This window comes from Syngnathus acus, chromosome 16 (assembly GCF_901709675.1).
Source record: "Syngnathus acus chromosome 16, fSynAcu1.2, whole genome shotgun sequence".
Classification (NCBI taxonomy): domain Eukaryota; kingdom Metazoa; phylum Chordata; class Actinopteri; order Syngnathiformes; family Syngnathidae; genus Syngnathus; species Syngnathus acus.
In genome coordinates, this window is record NC_051101.1 from 4,626,200 (window position 1) to 4,652,063 (window position 25,864).

A 25,864-nucleotide genomic window follows, 5' to 3' on the forward strand; every position below is an offset into this window, starting at 1 on the left:
CTCGGCTTCTTATAATAAATAGTAGAATCAGTAGCTTTACCAGAGTATTTTAACACAAGTACTACTTTTTCCACTTTACATTCTACTATAGTGCAATGTGTACTTTATCCACCTCTGCAGCATCGTACTTTGGGACTGTTCTTCAGCTAGAACTTGGGCCTAATTCAAGGTGGAGAGAATTGCAGTATGAACAGGGTGTGCACACTTGTGAAACCACATTAGTTGGTTGTCTTGTTTGTTTTAACTTTTCATCTCCCAATTTTTTTTAAATTAATTTGTTCATTTATTTATTACTTTGGAAGTCCCACAAATGCTGGGAAAGTTTTATCTTGGTAAAATAATTTAATCACTACAAAAAAATAGTATTTGAATAGGGGTGTGTAGATTTTTTATATCCACTGCATCACATTGGAAATATTGTCATGCAATTTGAATCACCTATGAAGGTTTAGGTGTTTAGGAACCACAGCAATTTAGTTACAAAGTCTCAGATCACATAACATTACAGGGCATAAAAGTCACGCCAATGGTGCCTGAGTGTGTTACCTTTTTTTGTAAATACAAGAGTAGAATCCCTATGCCAAAAATTCCTACTTGTATCAAATTAAACATTTTCACTATTATCATACCCCAAAAATATTTTTTTGTTGACAATCCCTGGGTTAGAGCATGATGCTAATAATGTCAAGGGTTCAAACCCCATACAGGCCACATATTTAATAGAAGGGTCCTAATGTGAAACAAATAAAGCTTTTCAACGGAAGCACTTAGTTGGTGCCTGAAATGGATTAATTCCATTTCAATTGGAAGCATTAAGTACATTTATGAATAGTTTCAGGTTACATTTAGGCTCACAAAGCCAATTAGTTTCTTAATGTGAGGTTCCACTGTATTGTTCTTTATTTCAATGTCAAATAGAATGAGGCGGCAACGTACACAAGTGAAATGGCACTGTATTGAGTTAAAGTACAGAGGGTCCAAGTGATCCTGACTTAAAGATCCTATGAAACTATAGTATTAATGGGACTTTGTTATAGGAAAAAAGATTGGCAATACGATTCAACAATTTTCTGGAGAGCTCAGCTTCTTTCAAAGAAAATGACTCAACATTATCAGTCATAAAATGATACCTCATTAGCTTAGAGCCTGGACAGATTACAAAAGAGATACATGAACTTGTTGCCTTGGCAATAGCCAGACCTTAGTCAAGGTAATGGATTATCCATCACACATCACAGCAAGTGAGTGAGAAAGAGCAGTTGGTTTTATCATCAATATATCATCAGTATACATTTTTGTCTGGAGAAATTGTGCTCACTGATCAGCAAGATAGACGCTGTTGTCTTTTAAAATAGGAATCATTGTCATTATTATTAGGAACAAGGGTTCTTCAACTATATTAATGGACAGATGGGGAATAAAAAAGTTTGAGGACAAACACATCCTGTTTTCATGCTTAAATGTAAACTGGATGCTTTACCTGATTACTAGCTAAAAAAAATATTCCTGTTTTTCCCCTATCTGTACTTGTCACAGATCTAATTAGACTGATTGAAAGTGCTCATACATATTAAAAGACATGTATTTCTGTTATCTAGAAAATAGGTGCCATCCTAGTTATGTATATTTTTCAGAGTCCTTGTTTAACCCCAAACACATGAATACTTTCTGTCAATTTGTTCAAAGAAGCATCTCATTTGCATAACATTTAATTGACGTCAAACTCAAGGCCTATGGACCAGATCTCGCGCTCCTCTTCATTTTCTGCTGAATACCCAGACACGCATTGAGTCATTAAAACGCCCAGCAGTGGCACCGGATGCATTTATTTCCAACCTTAAAGGGTGTTGAGGAGCTGGAGAAAACACAGAACACTTCTGCTGCATGCAGCTCACGCAGACAAACACAAAATGCAACAGTTACCTGGTAATCAAAAGCCCAAAAACGGATGTATCTGTGCTTGCTCTCGGGTTTTGCAGCAAAATCGATGGACACCTGTACTTTGATACGTTCAATGGCAGAAGTCCACGTATTACTGAGATCAATCGGCCACCTTGGGGACGACAAATGCAATGCCCTTGTTTTCTTTTATCCATTCTCTGGATGTGAAACTGTATGTGCTATTATTGGGGTGGGGGAAACCAGATCATACAAAAAGCTTGTTTCCCCATAGACAATACAGTCCATCAGTCTGTTTAGAGAGCTAGGAAAAAGTTTGAGGAGTCTATAGATGTTAACGAGGCAAGACTTACAGTAAGTTGTTCAAGTCTACCTTCAAATAAAGACTTTACACATGCACATCTAGCATGCTGACTAGTAGGCTGCCGTCCACAGAAGTCTTCGGTGTAAACCTGATTTTTCTGCCCTTGAATATCATGGCTGGAAGATTTCTTAGAACTAGACCGGATGACACTTCCAATAGCTCGCAGGGCAATAGATCTGGTACACTGCTCTTGTAAAAAAAACAACTGTGGCAATAGGTAATGTTAAGATGACTAAGGGTTCCAGGGCTCACTCTTATCAATACTGTGTGGAAAAAAACAAACATTGAGCTATGATGGTGAAAACAATGTATATGTATATTAGAGAATGTTTTTGTAGGGTCAGATATTAAATGTTTTAGAGTGGTGGCACTTTAAGATTTAAACCTATGCTAAACAAAATTTCTGATTATGCTCTGTAATTCAGCCTTCTAGTTGATAAAGTAGAGAAGCATGTAGTCTCAGTGGCTACAATGAGTCAATGAATGGGGTCGATCTAAACGGGTAGGAGCAAGGAGCAAAATTGATTGATAATTTTTTTTTGTTCAGTTTGGCTCTAAAGTTCATGTGTAATAATGAACATAAAACCAGACCACTGTTTTGTTTTTGTTTTTTTTGAGGGGTGGGGTCAGAACACTTGATGGGATCTTTTACGTTCATCTAGCATTCTAGGTACTGCACAGGTCATCTCGGGACATTTTACAAGCCTTATCTCTACACATTTCGTAAATGACCTGGAAAGCTTACGGGTATTAAATACTTTTTTGTTTCCTCTTTTTCACTTTCATCGCATGGAAAATGGATTAGGTTGATAACATCTACAAGGCAGAAACAAATGTGGCTACGATGTTATAGTTTGGAAATGGGATAGTTTAAGGATAGATAACTATCCTTAGTGACCCTGCATGTAGGATAAACTGCATAGAAAATGGGAAGATAGATGAACTGATGGATAGTTTTCATAACAATGCTAAAACACCTTAAAGAGCTCTTTTTCAAAACAACATAAAAGCCTAATATGAAAATTGCTCTTGTGTCTGTAAGTGTTCAGACTATTTGGTGAAGGGGATAAAATTATTGTTGATCATTGTTTTAGTGTCACTGCCTGCTGTAGTGATTACTTTTCCTGGGAAGACAGTATGAAAAGCATGTCTTCACTTGTCATGCTCAGTGACAAGGTTGTTTGTCTACAGCAGGGATCTCAAACTCAATTTAAATGGGGACCACTGGCGCTATTGTCTGATTATTATATTGATAGTTTCTTTCAAAATCATTCGAGCATAGTTTGGAGCCACTCGCTATATGCCATGCACTGCAGTTGTGATCGCTCTTCTTCTTGGGCTATCAGCTTTTCAGCTAACAACATAGAGTGACACGGATCAGACATGTAGAAGACAAAAAAACAAGCTTGAAATAAATTAAACATGACAAAATAATACTACTTAAATACAAAACGTACTAGAAGAGCCAAAGTTCTGGAAATAATGAACAAAAGGTGTATCAATGTCAAAAGTGTGGCTATTGTTTACAAATAGTTCTCTATAAGCACAGTTGTTCCAGCGGAAACTCAGCTCTTCCCCATGAACTCCCACGATCATGTGGCAGATTTCGGGACACGCACTGCACACACCAACTTTGCAGCTCCTTATAATGTATGTAGCACCCTTCAATCTCCTACATCAGGGGTGTCAAACTCTTTTTTTTCGCTGGACGCATTGTAGTCATAGCTTCTTTCGGAGGGCCATTATGACTGTCAACCCAAATAAATGTACATATGAGCACCTCATATTTTATACAGTAAAAGCTACAAAACAAACTGTCAAATAACTCGTTTTCAAATCAGACGAGTAAAAACTGGTCAAATATTTTAAAAAAAAGAAGATATTATTAAAAGTGAAGACAATTTGCAATTCTAGTAATAACACGCGAATCTGATGCACAATTTGTCTTTGCGGGCCACATAAAATGATGTGGCGGGCCGTATCTGGCCCCTGGGCCTTGAGTTTGACACCTGTGTCCTACATGGACTGCACTTTCTATTTAATACTATCAAAGACTGTGCACCCCTCCAGTGCCAAATACAAAGGGAACGAGCCGAGCCGCTATCATAGGTCGTGAAGCTAGTCGGCTGTGTAACAGCCCACAACAGTGCAACCTGCCCATTTCTAACTTCACATATGTGAAGTCTTTGCAGACATGTGTCTGCAAAAATACCAAAACAAAGCAAACCCTGCCCATGCGGGCAGTTAGACTTGTGCTGAGCCCTATGTTTCTTGGCAGACTTGGGAACAAAGAGATTCTGCTGGAAGAGCTGGATATAGTGGCCAGGCACAGGGACGTCTGGGCCTGTATTAGGCCATCCAACTATGGGTGAGTGAAAGGAGATTAATGGAAGGATGAAGTCTGAACTATAAAAATCGGCTACCATTCTAAACGGAAGCTTAGTTAGAAACGACAAAGGATATCTACATAAAAGTGGAGAGAGACTGACTGTTTTTAATTACACAAAACAAGTGTTTGTAAAATGTACATTTCACTGGCATCATTTTTGTTTGGTAGTTGGCCTTTCAAGTATAATCTGGTGACCAATTAGAATTTTAATGTAATCATGTTCCACCAGATGGATGTCTGTTGCGTGACTTGCACTCTCCATTCTCCCTGCTCTTTACTACATCATTCCTGCTTGTTGGAACACAAGATTCAACCCAAACTGAAAAATATTGAATCATTGCACCTTCTCTTTTCAGCTGCTGTGCAATTGCTGTTGGTTGAACACAAAGGATATGGTGCTGTTTCGTTTCCGAACACACAAGAGTCTAATGAAACCCTGCCTCGTACAAAGGGTGAAAATTGAAGAGTACAAAACTAAATTCCTGTCATGGCAACCAGTGTCTGCAGTGGAACTATCCTAACCTTGACTTACTATCACTCCAAAACAACTTTCTGAGCATAATTTAAAGAGTGCAATCATGAGACGCAAATTTTCATGAATTGTGTCATCCCCGGGACCTCCTTCCAGTGGGACATGCCCAGAACACCTCACCAGGGAGACGTCCGGGTGGCCTCCTAATAAGATGCCGGAGCCACTTCATCTGGCCCCCAAATAGGTAAGGTAGGTAGGTAGGTAGGTAGGTAGGTAGGTAGGTAGGTAGGTAGGTAGGTAGGTAGGTAGGTAGGTAGGTAGGTAGGTAGGTAGTATGGTTTGGTGAATATAGGTATAGGTTGGTATTTGTGTTGTATAAAGTTCTGTACACCAGCACTGTCTGTGATCACATGTACATGTACAGCACAATACGAGCACATCAATAAACATCTTGTTACATTTATATCTATCAAATCACTGACCATTAATATTATTATTTCAAAGGCAGACTTTTGGATACAAATTTATGATAGATTAGACTGTGTATGTGATGAGGCGGTAATGGATGTTTCTTTGAGATAACTTAATTGACTAATCTTCCGATGATCATGCACAAACTCTAATGTGGGTTTGCTGATTGACGATCTAACCGTAAAAGACAATCAAACCGTAATCCAATCACTTGAGAATTCTTCACAGAGATTTAAAGGCAGACAGTACCAGAATTTGAAACTATAACGTTACATGACATGAACATTTGAAGGACTAACATAACAACAATAATAAATAATAATTAAAACACGAAAGCATGAAAAATATGCTAATTGATGACGCGTGTGTTCAGACCAGCGCCTGATATAATGCGAGGATGGGAAAATTGCAGGCGGGCGCATTGAAGAAGATCCTGGCGTGGTTGCGCGCGTTTGGTGCGCACGCATCAGGTGTGCACTTAGAGACTCACATTCAGATGGCTTATTAAGAATATCTAGTATGTTTTAATATAATAAATTTTGTGATGCAACTTGAAGAGAACACCGTGGGATTTCTTAAAGCTCGGTTGGCTCGACTCCCGAGTGTGTTCATGCGGGAGCTCCCGTGACGCACGTAGGCTACTGGACAGCTGACATCTTTTCGAACAGAATACGAGGCACAAAGAAGCAGAGGCGCAGAAAGAGCTCTGATCGATTCGTCTGGCAACCTTCCAAGTTCAGAAGTAAATCATGAATCTCACAGAGTCGGCGTGGCTCACGGAAGAGCCGTGGAACCCTAACCGGACGCAGGAAGAGAAACTTTTATTCGGGATCGGAACGGAGAATCTCATTACGCTGGTGGTTTTTTGTCTCATCTTCGTGCTCGGTGTGCTGGGTAACTCCATGGTTATCACTGTCTTGGCAAGGAGCAAGCCAGGAAAACCACGCAGCACAACGAACATCTTCATCCTCAACCTGAGCATCGCGGACCTATCCTACCTGCTTTTTTGCATCCCCTTCCAATCTACCATCTACACAATGCCCACTTGGGTCCTGGGTGCGTTCATTTGCAAATTCATCCACTATTTCTTCACAGTGTCCATGCTGGTCAGCATCTTCACCCTCTCGGCCATGTCTGTGGACAGATACGTGGCTATTGTACACTCCAGAAAGTCCTCCACCATCAGGGTGGCCAAACATGCCCTCATCGGCGTGGTGATCATTTGGATACTCTCTCTGGCCATGGCAGCGCCGATCATGTATTACCAGAACATCCACTCGCTAGGAAATCAAACATTTTGCTGGGAAGTGTGGCCAAACCACAACCAGAAAAAGGTATACGTGGTTTGTACCTTTGTTTTTGGCTACGTTTTGCCACTGCTGCTGATCTCTTTTTGCTATTCAAAGGTAAGTGATTTGATTCTGACCATTGGTTCACACGCACAATGATTTGACGCTACCTTTATGTCGTTATTTACAGGTTTTAAAACATCTGCACAAAAAGCTGAGAAATGCATCCAAAAAGTCTGAGGCAGCAAAGAAAAAGGTATGTTTGAAGAGACATTTACGTTTTCTTCAAATGAGATGGCACAATCAATATTTTATAATATGCTTGTTATATTTAGAATGATGCCATTGCTCACTCAAGGATACTGCAATTAAATAGCTCAGAAGGGGCACATCCCATCTATGTTCATACAAAGTACATATCTATGGTTGCTGGGAGGAATGCTTTTATTGAGTTATTGTTACCTCACTTTTGGTCTTTTTATTTCATCAACATGGTTATGGTGTTAATTATATACATTTCAAGCCAGACAGCAGTTGCCACAATAATCACAAGTTGAGGAAAAGCACCTCTTCACCTTTGAACTCAAATCTCACTAGAATGTGTTTGTGGCTATCACAGAATATACTATGCAAAATTATCTGGCAAAAGTTTGTGGGGGGGTCATACTAGTGAGGTCATCATGAGAGGCATTGTCACACCCCATCTCCTGTGCCAGCTGTTTCCACGTGTCTTTCCATATCCTGTGTGCTTGTGTCCTTTGGTCAGTCCTACGACACAACCTGATAACGACTTTGCGATAATCACTGAGGTGTGTGTGTGTGTGTGTCACATTCTAAAAGGAACAAATTCTACCACATGCAACACTTGTTTTTTTTATAAATCTATGCAAGTGGTGACATTTTTCAATTTAGAACTACACCATTCCTAGAAAATCACAATGTCCCATTGCTGATGAGCTAGTTTTGAAATGATCCAGGCTAGGAAAGATATCCTTTGGGGCGATCTGGTGCTCACTGGCAGTTGATAACCCCTGACTTACATGCATATTCCAAATCTAGGCATCAACAATCTACCAACTGCCGTTAAGGTTGTGGTAGCAATCGCTGTAAGAAATAGTTGTTAAAACTCCAAGGATCCCCCTCGAGTTGTGAACTGTGAAATATTTTTAATCTAAAATGGTATATGCAAAAAAGTAGGTTTTTTTTTTACAAATGGCAATTTCATGGTTAAAAGTCCATTAAATGTGATCAGTTAGTTTTGTTGTTTTAATTATGTTTGAATGTGCTTATGATTACACTCAGATATCAGTTTTAAAAATGCATTTGTTGACTTTGTCTGAACAGATGGATGGCGCAAGGTTACTCCCACTGTTGTTGCAAAATGCTGTTTGCTTTGTGAATTCATGGATCTTAAAAAGGCACTGTGGAATAGCCACTGCTCTCAAAAGCCAAAACGAACAGAAAAGAAACCCTTTCTTAGTCTTCCCTGTAATGTGACAATTATTCCCATCTTCTCTAATTATGAATCATTTCCAGATAAACAATTTGAAAAATCACAGAGTTTTGCTTGTCAAGATTTATTAGAGCCACTTCTTAATGGGTCCAGCTTGATTTTACTTGGCAAGCAACAATGTTTTTGAATGGATTTTCGGCATCCAGAGTTGCACAGATACACCATTATAAAATTGAATGTGTCCATGTTGTTAAGCATTCTATAAGCAGAACAGTGGCGGTGAATGCTTCAGACATGACAGTTCATCCAAAAAGGCACCTGTGCTCACTGTTCATGACATATACCTACCCATACTATAACCCCAGCGTAACCATTGGTCATTGGATCGACGACGTAGACGTTCACTAACAGATGCCTTAAGACATAGGTGTCAAACTCAAGGCCCGCCACATCATTTGATGTGGTCCCCCAAGACAAATTGTGCATCGACTTCATGTGTCAATACAAATTTTCTTCACTTTTAAAGAAATAGATATTGCTAGAAATGTTTGTTACCATTCATCTTTTAAATATATTTGAACAGTTGTAGTCTCCAGTTTCAAACCTAGTTATTCATCAGTTTGTTGTGTAGCCTATACTGTATATAATAAAAGGTCTTGACAGTCATAATGGCCCTCTGAAGAAAACTATGACTACGATGCGGCCCGCGACAAAAATGAGTTTGACACCCCTGTCTTAAGATATCATACATCCAGTCTGCCATCTTCTCTGTACAGTAAAAAATAGGATTCATCCATGAATAGAAGACCTCTCCAACGTGGAGCCTGCCATTAAATGTGAGGATTTGCCTACTCAATTAAATTGCAAGGACAAACTGCAGTCAGGTCAAGCACCAATTGGGGAAAAACAAGTATGCAGATGAGCTTCCCCGAGATGGTTTCTTGTATTTTGTGCAAAAATTATTTTGTTTTGCAAACCAGTTGTTGCAGCAGCTGTTTTAGCTGGCTTTATATGAAGATGTTAAAATGTTTAACAGATCATCAAGAGACCTTAACCCTATTGGATGAACTTGACCTGAGTTAGCCTCTCACCTCACACCACTGACCCCTGACCATGTTCTACCTATATTTTCTTCCTTGTTCATTTTTTGTGGACATACGTACTTGCCTGGTGTGCCAATCATTTTGCCCACTTTCTGTGCATTGTTGCATACTGTGAATTATTGTTTACTTTAATTTCCATTTTGGATGTGATTTGGCTGCAACTCTGAGCCTCGCAAACAAAAGCAGAGGAAAAGTGCCACATTTTTCCAGGCTCTTTAATCGCATTGTGTTTGCCACAATTAGCTCTGGAATTATGCTAGTGGCTGGTTCACATGGGAATGCAATGCGTGAGTGTTATTATGACATGTTTATTTAATTTTTGACACATTCCAGCTGCCTGAATGTCAGTCTTGCATAAAAGTGATTGCTTTTATATTATACGTTCAATTGTCATTACAATTTGCTTTGAAACGGCACACCTACAAATATGTTTGTCTGATGGGCAAAGCATGATGTCAGGTTATTCTTGCCGACATTGATGGATTTCTGCCCACTTTTAATTTTTGACCTTTGAGTGATTTGAATCCTTAATTCAAACCTATGATAAAAGGTAATTGGGGTCTGACTGCAAAGCCAAACATGTAACCTTTCTCTTGTACACCTTTGACATACACTTTTGAATTTTATCAAGCCTGAGATGACTTTCATGAACTTTAAATTACATTTTCTGCTGACGGTGCCATCCCAATTACAGAATAGGGTTCTCATTCTCAACACCTCAGTATTCACGAGCCACAGTCAAATACTAATAGAAAGTGAGTCATTATGCAAGTGATCCTCTGGCGTTTCTTGTAATGAAATACACACTCCACCAATTTGATGAAGAGACTGCTGTGAGACAAAGTGAAGCCAGAAGTTCAATTTATCATGCAAATTCACTTCACTGTTACTTTTGACCTGGAGAGCACTATACACTAACACCATTCTGTGTTCTTTCCTTCTCATGTGGTGGATCTCAGACAGCGCAGACAGTGCTGGTTGTGGTGGTGGTGTTCTGTCTGTCTTGGCTTCCTCATCATGTGATTCACCTCTGGGTAGAGTTTGGGAGATTCCCGCTGAACCCGGCTTCCTTTTTGCTGCGGATCGCCGCCCACTGCTTGGCGTACAGCAACTCATCTGTCAACCCAGTCATCTATGCCTTCCTGTCGGAAAACTTCAGGAAAGCTTATAAGCAGGTGTTCAAATGCCAGCTTGGTACAGAAGATGTGTTGTTTAATGAGATCAAGGAGACCCGCAGTAGGGCAGATGCGCCGCCTTCAACAAACTGCACCAATGTTTGACTTTGTGCACAGAAGTGTACAAATAATTCATGGTAACTGTCAAATGAAAACTGAATTTAAGGATGCATTGACAGGCCAAAATTGTAGATATTTCGTGGATGTTGCCACGACCGTTCCACATAAGCGCTGAAAGGTTTAAATTATTTGTACAATGTTTGTATATGATACATACTGCTTTTAAATGTAATCTGTTCGTGTTTAATCTTTCACATTTTGGGGAATAAAATTCAAGTATGCACTCTTACAAATCAAAATAATGTTATGTTAGCGAAGATAGCCTTTTGAATGTTCATCCTCTATGAAGAACTGTGTTGGGTATTGACGCTATGTAACAATGAAAACTCCAATTTTACTGTTACAACCAGAGTTTCATCCAGAAGTACTTGGACAACTATTTCTCTTCATGGAAATGCTTTTCCAGGTCTTTACTGGAGCCACCATCACTTGCTGCTTGTTTGTGCGTCTTGCTACTCATCTTCAATAAGTGAATATTACGCTCTATTAGATTTTTGGCAAAATTTCCAGGGTAGAATATTCAGCTTTTTCCACATTAAATATTTGTGGCCTTGTGGTTAGGACAGCTGCCTCAAGGTTCTTGATTTGCATTTTTGCTATCTGGCTAACCTGGGGTACTGATTAATGCAAAGTTTGATACACACTTCTGAAATAACAGATATTGCTCAAATTCCCGTTACGTACGATGTTATTATGAGTTATTCATTTACAGGCGGCCATGGATCAGTGGTTGAGAAGTCGTCCAGCAACCGGGGGGTCGGCTGTTCGATTCCCGCTCTGTCCAAGTCCTGTCCTGTATTGGAGAAGAAACTTCACCCACCTTGCGTGCAGTGCCACTCACACTGGTGTAATGAATGTTTGGTGGTGGTCAGCGGGCACTGGCAGCCAGGCTTCTGTCAGTCTGCCCCAGGGCAGCTGTTGTTACTTATGTAGTTTACCACCACCAGAGTGTGAATGGGTGAGTGTATGAATAATGCATCTGCTGTGAGTGCTTCGAGTATTGGTTTCTATAGAAAAGTTATAGATCTAAATCCAAGGACCTATTATAATTATTTTGTCATATTCATCCATCTAATTTTCATCCATCCATCCATTTTCTGTACCACTTTGTCCCCACGGGGTTCGCAGGCGTGCTGGAGCCTATCCCAGCCGTCTCGGGGCATTAGGCGGGGGACACCCTCAACTGGTTGCACTCGCACCTAGGGACAATTTGGAGTGCTCAATCGGCCTACCAAGCATATTTTTGGGATGTGGGAGGAAACCGGAGTGCCCGGAGAAAACCCACGCGGACACGGGGAGAACATGCAAACTCCACACAGGGAGGTGGAATCGAACCTGCACCCTCCTAACTGTGAGGCGGACGTGCGAACCAGTGCGCCACCGAGCCGCCATCTAATTTTCATGATTTGTCAAACTATTTATCAAGGATGATTTTATACGAAGGGTGGCACAGTGAAGCACGGGTTAGCACGGCGCCTCACAATTCAGAGATGGTGAGTTCGATTCTGGCTCCTGTATTCCTGTATTGAGTTTGCGTGTTCTCCCCATGCCTGTGTGGGTTTCTTCCGGGTACTCCGGTTTCATCCCATATTCCAAAACCATGCATGGTAGGGCGATTGAGCACACCAAATTGCCCGTGCGTGTGATTGTGGATGGTTGTTTGTCAATATGTGCCCTGTGACTGGTTGGCAACCAGTTCAGGGTGTACCCCGCCTACTGCCCAAAGTCAGCTGGGATAGGATCTAGCAAGCAAGCGACCCTCGTGAGGATAAGGGGTTCAGATAATGGATGAGTGGATTAAACAAGTCTGGATAAGGATACATGTTAATATACAACAAATACATCTAATACATACTCTAATGACGTTGATTAACCAATAATGAAGATTTCTCTCACCACATAAATAATGCTCTGCGACTACTGCTCATTATGATACCAGTATTCTGTAAAATTAATGATTATTTTATTGATAAACCACGTGTTATTACAATTGTTTTAATTTCATGAAAACAAAATGTTTGATGTTGATTTCTTTTGAGAAAAAATGTGTAGTGTGCTGCAACAGAACAATTTTTATAATTTGTTGTTGTAGCATGAATACTCCAACAGCATGTGCACTGGTATGTGAAATACTGTATTGCTTAACTTTGTGTGTGCTATTTCCTTGTGAGTCTCGTGAGATCTTACAGCAGGTTGGAGTGTCTTGGGGTGTCTAGTTATCTGTGTAGAAAATATTTGTTTCTTAAATAGGGTCTATTGTACATATTAAAAACAGATAATTTTTTAATCACCCCAACTATTCCTCCCACACACAAAAATGACTGTGCTGCAGTTGAGTGTAGCTCCAGTGGTCCAAATCTGATGTTTTTGTGACATTCAAAATTAATTGTGTACGTATTGAACTTTGTGGTAGTTCCACATATTTTATTATTGCAGTTTCATTCTGTGGTTTTCATGTTTAAAAATCTCTTGTGTACACTGTGAATTGAAATTTTGTTTGCTCATTCCATTTAACTTCATTGCCATAAAAGGAGCTTTGTCTTCATTCCCAGTGAAAGCATGAACTGATGATTTAGACTTCCTTTGCTCCCACAATGAGTTGATGAAAAATAACAAAGAAGGTTCCCATCAGTGGGGTCCCATCAACAGTCTGCTTTGTTGATCACAGACAAGTGGAGGGCATTTGCTGACATTGTAATATAAGGTCTTGACCTGATTTCAACAATTATTGTGCAAGGCCTATTTGATTTAAGATTGTGAACATTTCTGGAAGGAAAAGTGTTCTTTAATAAATTGTAGTTAAAAAAACACACGGTCATAGTAGGCTCTGTGTCTATGGCAAGTTGCAAATGGTTGATTGTTATTCGAGAAGTATACGACAGACATCGGCCACAGAAATTAAAAAGGGATAGTGTTTAAACTCCCCTCCAAATGCATCGGAAAAATATAATATTTGGGTGTGACATCACAAGATTATTTCAACACAAGAGCTCAACATTTGATCTTTTTGGTGTTTTCACCTGGATACACAACTTTGACAGATCATCACATTTATAGGAGAACAAAATATTGGAACTGAATTGAAAGAGTAAAGTGAAGAAGAATTGCAAATGCTTTGCATGGGAAAGCCGCATCGTTTTGCACTGAACGGGTGCTGGTAGACATATTTACATACTCACAATAACCATTCAAAAAGAAATGCAATGTATGCACATCATTCGATATAGAAACTATAAAAAGGGGCAATCAAATGTTAGCAGAAAACACATTTGAAGACCTCTTCTGAAATTGTGCAGTTTTGGCTCAACAACATAAACATTGCCCATAGCAGCTTCAGATCATTTTCAAAAAAATCATAAAACAATGGCTTGGGCTACATCCTTTTTTGTTATCTTTTTTAGTGACAGTTGACCATTCATAGCTATGTTTCACTTCAAACTAAAATGTAGTTTGCAAACACCCAATGATACTTGCTAGCATTGCAAGCAAGGACAATCTGGCTCTGTACTTTTGGAAAGTGAAAGAGAGGTATGTGACGTTTGTTCACCAATATACCCTACTTACTGTACATGGACCGCTGGGATAGGCTCGAGCACGTCCGCAACCCTTGGAGGATGAAGCAGTTCGAACAATTAATGGTTGTTAAAGCCAATGAACCGCACGGTGCTGCTTTCATCACTTTGCAATTCAGGGGCTGCATCACTAAACTTTTTCAATATCCCCCCTTCCTCCCTAAATCAGTGTATTCATTTTCCTCTAGGAATTGACATGCAGGGAACTCTGTTTTGTATTTTATTTATTTATTTTTTCTCCCTACAAAAAGCCAAAATTCACAAATTTCTTCAAATATTGTTTTCTGCGAAATATTGTTTTCTGTCAATCATTTTTTTTTGCCTCAAGGACCTGCATCATCCTAAGGAGATAAGCACCCCATGCAGCAAACGTATCGGGAATTGCTTTGTCACATTCAACTCATGAATGACAACACGTAACAATGTTTGAAACAAGACAATTTAACTGCTTCGCTTTCTTCACATCATGTACTGTTTCTTTCAAAATACGTCTGATATAGTATTAATGCACTTCTGTATGTCAGTACAAAATAGCACACAGAGGATATCTTTTTCTCTTTTGATTTGCTTTAAGGTCAATGTGATTGTGCAATATATGGGAAGCGCAAACCTTTCAAAAGACACAGCTGCAAGTCTATTCTCAGAAGCCTATTATTATAAAGAAACAGCGTGGACCCTTACTGCAGTAGAGTTCAATTTAGTCGACAGTGCCTCACTCGAACACATAACACCCTGTGTAATAAGCAAATAGCAATTGCCTCAGTCGCCTCAATAGGTGAATGACGCAATTGCCTTTTATCCCAAACAAAACAAAAATAAAACTTGTTCTGACAATCAATGCTACATGTGTTGACTGAATGCAGCCCAAGAAACTCAACATTATACAGGGTGCTAGAAGGATATTGAAAACTACACATGCATTCAGCTCGGAACACCAATCATTTTGGAATTGTAAATTATCTTAAAATATAAAAGGAAAAAAGATTTTTATTGAAAAATTGTGAAGATTCAACTCACTTGGAGCTAAAGACCACAAATGAGAAAAAAAAATCCCATAATGCCACAGGGTATTGACTTGTGCATGTGTGAGTAAAATAAAAAAAAAGTTTCAAAAATTTGACCTACATTCACTTTCTGTTTAAAAATTAAGTAAAATTGTTTATTCGTATTTTTATGGTTATATTGTTGCTGCAGTGCATGATTAACATCCAGCATTTTCTTTCCATCATGCAATGGGCTATTTGCTTCTGCATTTGCATATCCCGCGGCATGACATGAACAGGGTTGCGGCTCCTCGGGTTTTCTCAGAATTCAGAAACTAGTATTCTTAATTACATTGAAACACTTCATTGTGTAAGCTATCATTTCATTATCCTACATATTGTAAATACATATCTGAATTTTACATACTGAATCATTTCTTTTTATACAATGTTAGATAGACATTAAATATTGTACTGGAATGTACTAAGTATGCCTTCTTCCTTTTTTTTCAAACTCTAGGTACTGGTAGACGTCTATAAAATGTGACATTCTGTCATCTTTATCACCCCTTGTACAATTGACAGTTACGTAAAAGGGTCTGCAGTTGACATTTTGGTGCCAAATATCACAACTTATCTTTCTGGATCTTGAGGAGTTCATATATAAAAGGCTGACCTATACAGTCTAATACCATTTGGATGCAATCCCTACAAAATATGGTATGTTCAAAAACATATTCTTGATATAATTGAATTATTGTACATACAATCTAAACACGGTACACATACACAGCAAGAGACATTAGAACTGTATTTGTTTTGATCTTGCAGTGCAATTTATTTTATTTTTAAAGAAATCTGGTCATAATCATGCTCTGATCATACAGCGGAAAATAATGCCCCCAATCTCAAATTTGGGATATCAGAGGACTAATAACATGTAAGATTTGTAGAATAAATCTACATCAAATACACACTGAATGTTTCACTTTCCAGCAAAGTCAAAGTTCAAGTATAACAATTGTTTCCAGTATTATTTCAATGATTTGAGGGTATTAACCAAGAATAATAGCATTTATAAAAATAAAACATCTCTTCAAACTTTAAGTGACCATGACTAACTACACAGCAGTGTTAAAAATACTTTACAGAAACATTGAAATATCTATGTACCAATTAAGAAAGTCTGCACAGTATGTCCCGTATGTATTTATGTATGTGTATAAAAAAAGAAAAACACAATTGAGAGTGCGCATTAAATACGATTTTAAGTTTGTTTTAGGGGAAAGGGTGAACATTTGTGATATTCAACTGTAATTTCTGGAATGTATGAATGTCATTATTTCTACTAACATTTATCATCCGAAACACACTTTCACAGCAAACGCTAGCAGCTAAAAAAATAATTTGCAAGACAAATTAAACATACAAAATTATATCAGCGAATGTCAGTGAAACAAATTCATACAGTATAGTTTGCTAACTGAATGTAACTGTAATTTAACATTTTGATTTTGACATTCAATGGTGTTTAGATCCAGTAACACTGATATTTTTGAAATGCTTACAACTCATTTGAGTACAATTTTAATTTACATTACAGTACATCTTAACAGGTACTCAACTATTTGAATTCATAGGAACAAACAGCAGTGGTTCTTTTAGTGCTATTGAATTGTAAACGTATAATATTTTGTCACTATTATTTGCTATTTTCAGGATGGTTAGTAGTTTCATCAGTCTTTATTCCGTTTAATTTGGATCCTCTCTAAACCACTACAGTTAAACTGTATTCTGTTTAGTTATTACAACCTAACTATATTTCAAGTACAAGCAAAAAGAAAAAAAAGTTTGAAGGTCAAATCTATTCCTCCTTGGGCAGTTTTGCCCCTCTACACCTAGTAGCTGCTCCTCAAGCTAGCACAAAGTATTTGAATCTTTTGCACCAGCACTTGCCGATTTGTTGATCCGACTGGCTCATAATAAATTCAATTGACATAACATAATGAACAAATTGTTTTTGGAAAGTGTAACTTTTTTCAAACTTTTTGTCAACCTTTCTTTGAAGGTTTGTGAAACCTACTATTTTGTTTAACGAGCATTCTGTGGTGTCAAGAATGTAACATACACTTCACATCATGCTTAACAAAACCAGGGCCAGTGGTGGTCGTTTATGTTAAGTTTGTTTGCTAATCTGTTGTGTTTGCGGTAAAGATGGGAGTTCGTAGTGATGACGTGAGTGGGGAGGACTGGGTGTTCCATTATTGAAGATTAACAGTTTATGCCCTAAAACTCCAGCTCCTCTGAAAAGGGTTTGATGTTTTTTTGAGGTTGAAAAACATGAGGGGAGGTTTGAAGCGAGAGTTTTTCTCAACAGCTCTACTTTCTTCCGCGGGGAATCGATTGCGATAGATTTCGGGATAAGACTTTTGGAACTGAAATAAAAGCAGGTGTATTAGTCAAATACGTAGAAGGATGTAGCGTGATCTAAACTGGCATATTTGATGCTTTTCATTCACATGAAGACATACCTGTTTTAGTCTTCTCTTCTTGTCCTTGGCGGGAAGATCTTTGTCAGAGATCAGGCCTTCCAGTAATTCCTGCAGGGGAGTCTGGGTACCAATCAACTTTGGCTGATCTGAATCCACCCTGGCAATCTGTTTATAAAATGCTGGAGATGTGCTGAAGTCTGTATCAGAACCTGCATATTTGATCTGGTGGGAAAAAAACAAAAGCGAATAGAAATCATGCCTGTGTATGTTATGAACTTCACAAAATGTTTGCCTTTGATGGTCAAATCTTGTATGCAAAATCATATATTTATCCCTTGAATTGAAATAACACCTTGATCATGGGTATGTGTAAACACTAAAAGAAGGCATATTTTGTTAGTGTTTGAGTCATCACGTTACCAAAACAGTCTCACGGTGTCTCAGTGTGAAAGCAGACCTGAACTCTTCGGAAGTGGGAAAGATGATCCTCAACTTGGTGGCGCAGCTTGTCAGGGACTTGGAAGATGGTGTTGTGGTGCTCCATCATGAAAGTAACCAATTTGGAGGCAAGCAGCTCATCCAAGTCCATCTCATCCGGGGAGCCCAAAACGCATTGCGAGAACATTTGTACCATCTAGGCAGGGGCGAGCACAGGAAATGAATTAGCTGCACTAGTGCTTGCATTACGTCTATGAGGGATCTCAACATCAAATGTAACATCATTAAAATAAATCAAATTGAGCCAGCAACTGATAGCCAGTCAGCTAGAAAGTGAAAAGAAATGTGACAGAAGATTGCAGTCAAGGTCCAACACGTAGCTGAAGTTCCTAACAGAAATAACACTGATGAGACAAGACGTTTGTCAGATGAGCGGGGCGGGAAAAATGTTTGCAGAAATGAGATGATCGTCCCTTGTTGGCATCATTTCCTGAAGGTTGCATCTAGGGATATCGCGCAATTGCTTCGTGTCACAAACCAAGAATTATAATTTCAGTGTTTCACCATTCATTTTCTAATTTTCGGTTTTAATCTTAGTGCATCTCTATTATATAATTTATATAATAATAATTGATTACGCATATATACATTGATTAGTCAAACACATGAAATAAATAACTGCTAACAAATCCATACCAGTGTGCGGGTGGCAATAGTGTCATTGAGTAGTGGCAGATGAGGGTTCTGGGATACCCGTGCCATGAGTCTCAGCAATAGCTGAAGATGCCGTCGATTGGGTGGCGGAAGCAAAAGAGTGCTGAGTTGAAGAGCCTCGGTGGCCATGTCTTGCTCCTGTAGCAGACCTGGGCAGGTAAGAAAGATAAAATGTATCAAAGTTTTCAGTGTGGAGGTACACACAAAAACGACTCAGGATTTAAAAAGCTCACTGAGAATGTTGACAAACACTTCATAAAGATGGAAAGTCAGAAGTGGTTCTTTGAGTCGCTGATAGTAGTCGGCTACTGTTTTCAGGATATCCCTCTCAAATCCTGGGTAAACTGGTTGTTTGGCGTCATTGCCATTAGGCCCTGTAACAGAAAAAGACAATTGTTTTTGAAATTCTCGACACACTGAATTGACCGGTGTAAAATACAGTACATAAAAGTACTAATGTATTAAAAACATCAACTGTTTGTCACATCAGTAACTTTGACATTATAAACCTATAGGCCACAAATGGCAGGATAACAAAAAAACAAAAACAAATACATTTTCAAAACGTAGACACAAATTTTCAAATTGTGGTATACTGATGGTAGGCAGGGTTCTCTCTGGTGGTATGTGAAATAGTAACTGAATATTGTTTCAAGATGGCAGTTGTGTTGAACAGATTGGTCATGAGTTCTGTAATCTTGTGTCTGGGAGGTCATGAAGGTCACGGAGTGTGATTTGGGATTAGTCGAGGGAGTCGCAGGTGAATAGAAAGGAAGCAGAAGGTAGAGTGTATATTTTTAATGAACACTTAAGCCAACTGTTCTTGGACATGGTGTAAAGATTTGAGAGGCTCTGTTGTGAAGGAAGGGTACATGGGCCGTGGAGAAACATATCCAATTTTAGTAAGGATTGGGATTGCGGTGCAGACAGATGTTTGAGTACACAAGTAATAGTTATCAGTCAGGTTCGTCCACACCAAACTCATTCAACGATGCTTTCAGGGACGTCACATTTTGCATTGGTGCGTAAATGTTGTGAAATCGAAGGGTCTCAGTCTCTCAGCGCATGAAAGTAAAATGCAGAAATGTCTGTCTCATAATAGTCGATTTTCTATACATCACTCACACAAATGTACTTGGGGTGTCAATTTAGTAACCCGTTTTTTTTTTTCTTTTTTAACAGTAAAACATTGCATACGAGATTACTTACAGTTGGCCAAACATTTCATTGCTGACACCACCCAGTAGGGCATGTCGTCTGCAAAGAGAAAATAAGATAGCAGTCAGATATTTTACCAGAAACAGACTATGTGTAAGTATCGTGCCATTACCTTCGTTGTTCTCCAACACAACTATGCCCGACTTATTGATGTTGAAGACGTTGTGAACTATATATTTGCCTTTCACGTGTGCTGGATTTAATACACCATCCAACGTCGTTAAACCCAGCACTCGCTGCAAACTGGAAGTTAAATAATACTTAGACTACATCAAACAATATAACAGCACGGAACACCAACATTGGAGAGATTTTGTACATACTGTGAAGCTGTCATTGATTTCCAGGTGTTGTCTACTTGCTTCGGAGTAATATCTTTTCTGCGAATGAGTTTGCATTCATGCACATCACCAATTGCTACGCTGTGCCTTTTGTTCCAAAAGTCAGAAGTCTGTCAAGCAGGACAAATATGTAAACACTTTTTTCAAGTTCGAACACATTGCTACATTCACTTAATGTAGTTAATACAGATTATTCAACATTGCTCTGCAAAAAAAAATGAGTAAATGAAGTGTTCCATGAATAAATGAAGGAATAAATAAATCCTATACTTTTTTATTTCTTAATTTATTTATGGGACACAACCACAGCTGGAACAAAATGCTATAGATAACAAATATGACATAACATTATAAAAAAATAAATAATTTAATAACAATTTAAAACATTATTTTATGTTTAGTTGAGTTATCTTTGATATTTCCATTTGAAGATCTGAAGTGTGGAAACTACAAAAAAAAAAAAGAATTCGACAGGAGGGAAAAATCTTTTTTTTACACCACTGTATATTGATCTTTGACCTATGATGTCCCATACACATCCAGAAATAACTTTAATTGAGTGTGCACAATAGTTACTGTCTCACCATAATAGTGGACTTCACAGGGGGCACGTTCTCCTGCTGTGGTAATTCCTCATAGTCATCCCAGCGGATGAGTCTTGGCAAGTCAGTTCTGTTTCGAGACAGAGATCTCGATGGCAAAGACTTAAGGGGAGATAAAGCGGGGAATCTAAAACAAAGGGAGACATCAGTGAGCTCAGTGACGTGGTATCACACACACAAAATTGTGTAGTTTAATCATCCATCACAAAGTTTCCATCAATTGAACAGCCTCAATGCATGTGATCGAGAAATAATTTATACACTTCACCAAACAATGACACATTTTTTCCTTCTAATGATCATAATGGTCCATGATTGACAATAAAATTACGATATTCACACTGTAGCTAGGGCATCACTAGCAAAAGTTTGGATAAATATTGTAAGAAAAAGATAAGGGAAAAAGACAAACATTTGAAAGAAAGGAGACTATTTTCTTTCCACTTTGTATGAATTTTCGTCATACCAGTGAGCTTAGAAATAATTGAACATTTTTGATGCAATATGCACACAAAACTGCACAGACGTTGCACCCATGACTCGATGCCTTGCTCAAGGCTAATTCAGGGTCCTTACGAAGCCAACCACTGTCTCTCTACTTCAGTAACCAGTCCATCCTCGCACATTGCCTTAGCTGTGAAAAATATATATATTTACCTGTACAAATGACCGTTATCTTGAAAATCCTCAGTACCATGGCGTCCCTTAATATCTTCAATGACATGGGCCTTGAGGAACTTCTTGAGCAGCTGTAAAGTCTGGTAGCGAGTCACCTCTGGCCCAAAGTTGCAGTTGTGCCGGAGAAGCTGATGGAGATAATCCACAGCCTCGGATCCTGAGAAAGTGCAATCATAGTAGCGGAAATGTATCCAGTGTCTTCTTAACGGCATGCCTCCACGGAAGAGTTGAATAGTTTCATTCCACTGTAAAACAGGAAGTACCACACGAATGAGGAATTTCTTTATTTTAAAAATACAAATAAGTCAAACTATGACCATAAAGACACCCATAAACTTTGAGGACAGCCAGCACAGGAAAGTTGAAGCTAGATCTGCAAAGGTGGACCAAGACTGGGATGTCACTTAAATTTATATGCAAGTCAAGGCAGGTGACCGTATACTTTCAGCAATATAATGTATTTTTTAAAATTTTGTGAACAGCCGCAATGTCAAAATTTGCCAATCCGCGAATTGAGACACAACAAATGTAGTGTTGCCCACAAACACATTCATTGTTGGCAGACTACTATAAATGAATTTTGGCCCCCCCATTGATAGATTGTGGCAGTACCTGTCATTATGTAACCCTTGTATAACTTAATTTTGCTGCAGAGATTGTGTAGCTGTGCAACTTGTGTGGTCCATGTGTAAGTATGCTGATTTTGATACCTGCACTGCTTTCTTTTGTGGTACGATACTGCAAATACAGTGCACTATAGGAAATGTTCTTTATATTGCCTAGCCCCATGAAGCACCCTCCACAGAACTGATTCAGAAGGTCTTGGGAAGATGAGATGGACTTGGTAGCACACGGATGAAAGTCTGTTCAAATCTGATTGGGAAAAAAATCTAACAGCCACATAAATGTAAGGAAGCAGGGTTACAACAATAAATACTACAGAGTGATGTACACTACACTGTATGGGGTGACAAATGCCTTTCAGAAGAAATTTGGAGAAATCAACAAATTTTGCAGCCTTTCCCTTATTTATGCAACTTGATGCAAACGTGCCTCAACTTGTTTAAGAAAAGAGTGGCAAAATTGTAACTAACAACGTTTAAGTGGGTTTCAGATTAATTTAGTTTTGGCAAACCAGTGCATTCCAAACTCTTTAAATTGGCTATAAACAAAAATAATAGGTCCTTTGGTTACTAACGCAAGTAAACACATTACAATAATTTCGTTACCCAATTATTTCACATGTAATGTTAAGTGTATATTATTGCGTGAGGCGATCTAAATCCCTCATAAGCAGAAGTGCTTCATCCCGTTTCCCATATTAGCAAGTCGTGTTAGCAGTGCATGCAATGAACTTGTATGGTGACAATGTAAAAAGCCGAAATAAACCAACCAACCTATGAATTACATTTAAATAGGGAGTGCGTTATCTCGTTGTTTAATATCCACATTTAAAACAACTACATCGGACTCGAAAGTTAATAACACTTAAACACACTAAACTATCTCTTCTTTGGATTTCATAACATTACTCACCAGCTTCGTCGCCCTGTACGGCCCTGGCCCGATAACTCTTCCCTCCATCCCACGAAACAGATATAAACTTTATTGGTCCAAAAACATTAGAATAAATTACTTTTAGACGATTAACATGACTGATAAGACTCCGAAGTCCGGACGAGGACAGAAACGTTGTTGCCAAGTTGCCAAGTTTGAATCTCTTACGTCACACAAAATGAAGAACGTGATTGGATGTGGACTAGAGCATGTGACCAACAGACGCGCTGTCGATGTTGCCTTGACTACAAACGAACAGAACCACAATGATCCCTCGCTACTTCGCGTTTCGTTTATCGCGGCTTCACTACATCGCGGATTTTTTTTTCCAAATTGAAAAAAACATTTAAAAATCAAAATAAAACTTCTAAATTGAGGAAACGTGTCTAACCTTTAGGACAATGTCCTATTGCTCCAAATGTTTGTTTACATTCCTTTAGAAGTCCATTTACGCGTGTTAGCACGATCGGGAATAAGCATCTTTCCGCTAACTCGTTAGCCTGCCCAGTACTTCTTGTTGGTGATCGTACTTTGCAGATTTCACTTATCGCGGGAGGTTTTTGGAACCAATTATCCGCGATAAACGAGGGATTACTGTATCTACTTAAGTGTCCATCCAAGATTTAGTTAGCGTGGCAGTCTATACTAAATGACGTCGGGAAATGCTATAATTATTCAGCGCTCTACACCAAAATGTGTAAAACTGATTATGTTTCACTTTCACAACTCATCCAGGATCTTGTTCTTTCGATCATGACCCACAGCTCATGACCAAAGGTGAGGGAACGTTGACTGACCTGCTCCTCTTGAGTCTAAGATGCAACTTCCTGACAGACCCTTCTCTCTAATACCCCTAAATAGACCTTACCAGAACCCACGAGCCCCCCTTGTTAAAAAGGGGGACGGACCACCATCCCAGTCTGCCAATCCAGAGGCACTGTCCCCAATGTTGTAGAGGTGTGTCAACACAGATAGTCCTGCAACATTCAGAGCCTTTAGAAACTCCAGGTGAGTCTCATCCACCACCTTGACCTTGCCACAGAGGATGTTTTTAATCACCTCGATCAGTGTCCTCTCACCCAGAGCTAGGAGGGCCCTCATTCAGCAAAAACTTTTAATGTTAGCATTGATTTGCAACCCTGTTATTCACAACGCTGCTACTGTAATCTGAGTAGTAATCCTACAATTAGATTAGTTTGCAAATAAAATATATTCATAATTATACAATTTAGTATTTTTTAAAAAAAATCGTAATTGCCTGAATAACAGCCACAGCAAAATATGCACTAACAAATAAAATATTAAAAATCTATTTGGTGGCTTCAAATCAAATTATATGATAGTTTATTCCCTATTTTCTTGAGGAATAAAAAAAAAATTAAATAAGAGGTCTGTTTTGAATAAATGTTGGTGACAAAATGGTACCGCAATTCTGGAATGACCTCAATATATATGAATTTGCTGTTTCCCAATAGAGGAGGTGACACAATGGTCACTGGTATTATTTCAGTTCAATGAAACATTGTTCTGCTTCTGATATTTTATGTATGCCTGACCAAAACCAGAAGCATCTGATTGTTGTTTTCAAACACAACAGTACCCTAACCCTCACAGTACAGAAATGGAAAACAAAACCAGATGTTAACTTCCTTTGGTGCTACATGCTGACATCTAAATATTTCCACATCAAATCTCTACTAGTGAGTACTTCCCGCAGTCTTGTCTTGGTTAGTGACTGCAAGTAGGATGGAGGTGAAGTGCAAAGTCTGGTCAGATTTCACCTTTACAGAAAAACACACTCGCCATATTGTTCTGCACAAGTTTGATTTGTGTGTGTACATGCTCCATCCTTGGTTGGACCTTTGGTTGTGATGGTCCTGTGATCAGATTCAATCAGGTTTGTTCAAGCTAATGATTGGGGGGAAAACATGTTTCTAGTTTGCGATTTTTTCAAAACCTAATGCTTTTCATGAGACTCTGGCACACAATTTAGTCAACAGACACCAGGGAGGTCGCTTTTGTTCAATTCTGGCTGAGGTGCGTTTTTATGTTTTGTTTTGTGTACGTTATGTGTTAGGTTTCTTTAAACACTTAAAACAGTATATAAAAAATCTTGACATAACTCTGTTCAAGGTTTTTTTGAAGAATACACTCATTTGAGCTGCACTTGATATCCGTGTTTCTTTTCATCACTTTATGACCCATACAACACATTTTTGAGAGAAAAGGTGACCTCTGCTGTCGAAGTAGGCACTCTCAAAGGATTTTAAACATAGGTTAACAATTTTTCTTCTAAACATACACCAATTTTTATTTTGTGCTGCGAAATATAGCGCAAGGATGGGAAAGCTATCATCGATGAAGGGGACATAATTTTTCATCAGCACCACTGTAGAGCTATAGGTACATAGGACCACAGACTTCCCAACATTAGATTGACATATTGTTCTATTGCTTCCTGGTGTCTACTGTATACAAGTTATTGTCATTAATTTGTATTTAAATTAACTTTTCATTGTCTTCGTTGTTGTATC

General features: G+C 38.7%; 2 protein-coding genes across 2 annotated transcripts; one reads left to right on the forward strand and one right to left on the reverse strand.

Annotated features, from left to right (window-relative positions):
• Nucleotides 1–6,026: 6,026 nt before the first annotated feature.
• Nucleotides 6,027–11,812, forward strand: galr1a (galanin receptor 1a). Its single transcript, XM_037273982.1, has 3 exons — nucleotides 6,027–7,001; nucleotides 7,075–7,140; nucleotides 10,400–11,812. Exons 1-3 carry the CDS (start codon nucleotides 6,345–6,347, stop codon nucleotides 10,718–10,720), a joined length of 1,044 nt encoding a protein of 347 aa, XP_037129877.1. The 5' UTR covers nucleotides 6,027–6,344; the 3' UTR covers nucleotides 10,721–11,812.
• Nucleotides 11,813–16,099: 4,287 nt separating this feature from the next.
• Nucleotides 16,100–23,490, reverse strand: LOC119135952 (DEP domain-containing protein 1B-like). Its single transcript, XM_037273981.1, has 11 exons — nucleotides 23,310–23,490; nucleotides 21,753–22,018; nucleotides 21,078–21,222; nucleotides 20,476–20,603; nucleotides 20,265–20,395; nucleotides 20,144–20,191; nucleotides 19,168–19,308; nucleotides 18,917–19,083; nucleotides 18,240–18,416; nucleotides 17,822–18,004; nucleotides 16,100–17,725 (listed from the first exon to the last, which is right to left on the reverse strand). Exons 1-11 carry the CDS (start codon nucleotides 23,355–23,357, stop codon nucleotides 17,570–17,572), a joined length of 1,590 nt encoding a protein of 529 aa, XP_037129876.1. The 5' UTR covers nucleotides 23,358–23,490; the 3' UTR covers nucleotides 16,100–17,569.
• Nucleotides 23,491–25,864: the final 2,374 nt, after the last annotated feature.

What these genes read in the sequence shown, in the direction of transcription:
- galr1a (XM_037273982.1), top strand. Translation starts at nt 6,345, where the DNA reads ATGAATCTCACAGAGTCGGCGTGGCTCACGGAAGAGCCGTGGAACCCT. An exon ending in TCTCTTTTTGCTATTCAAAG is followed by an intron (nt 7,002 to 7,074) that starts GTAAGTGATTTG and finishes CGTTATTTACAG; the next exon opens with GTTTTAAAACATCTGCACAA. An exon ending in CTGAGGCAGCAAAGAAAAAG is followed by an intron (nt 7,141 to 10,399) that starts GTATGTTTGAAG and finishes GGTGGATCTCAG; the next exon opens with ACAGCGCAGACAGTGCTGGT.
- LOC119135952 (XM_037273981.1), bottom strand. Translation starts at nt 23,357, where the DNA reads ATGGAGGGAAGAGTTATCGGGCCAGGGCCGTACAGGGCGACGAAGCTG. An exon ending in GATAACGGTCATTTGTACAG is followed by an intron (nt 21,223 to 21,752) that starts GTAAATATATAT and finishes CCTTTGTTTTAG; the next exon opens with ATTCCCCGCTTTATCTCCCC. An exon ending in TGTGTTGGAGAACAACGAAG is followed by an intron (nt 20,192 to 20,264) that starts GTAATGGCACGA and finishes TTCTCTTTGCAG; the next exon opens with ACGACATGCCCTACTGGGTG.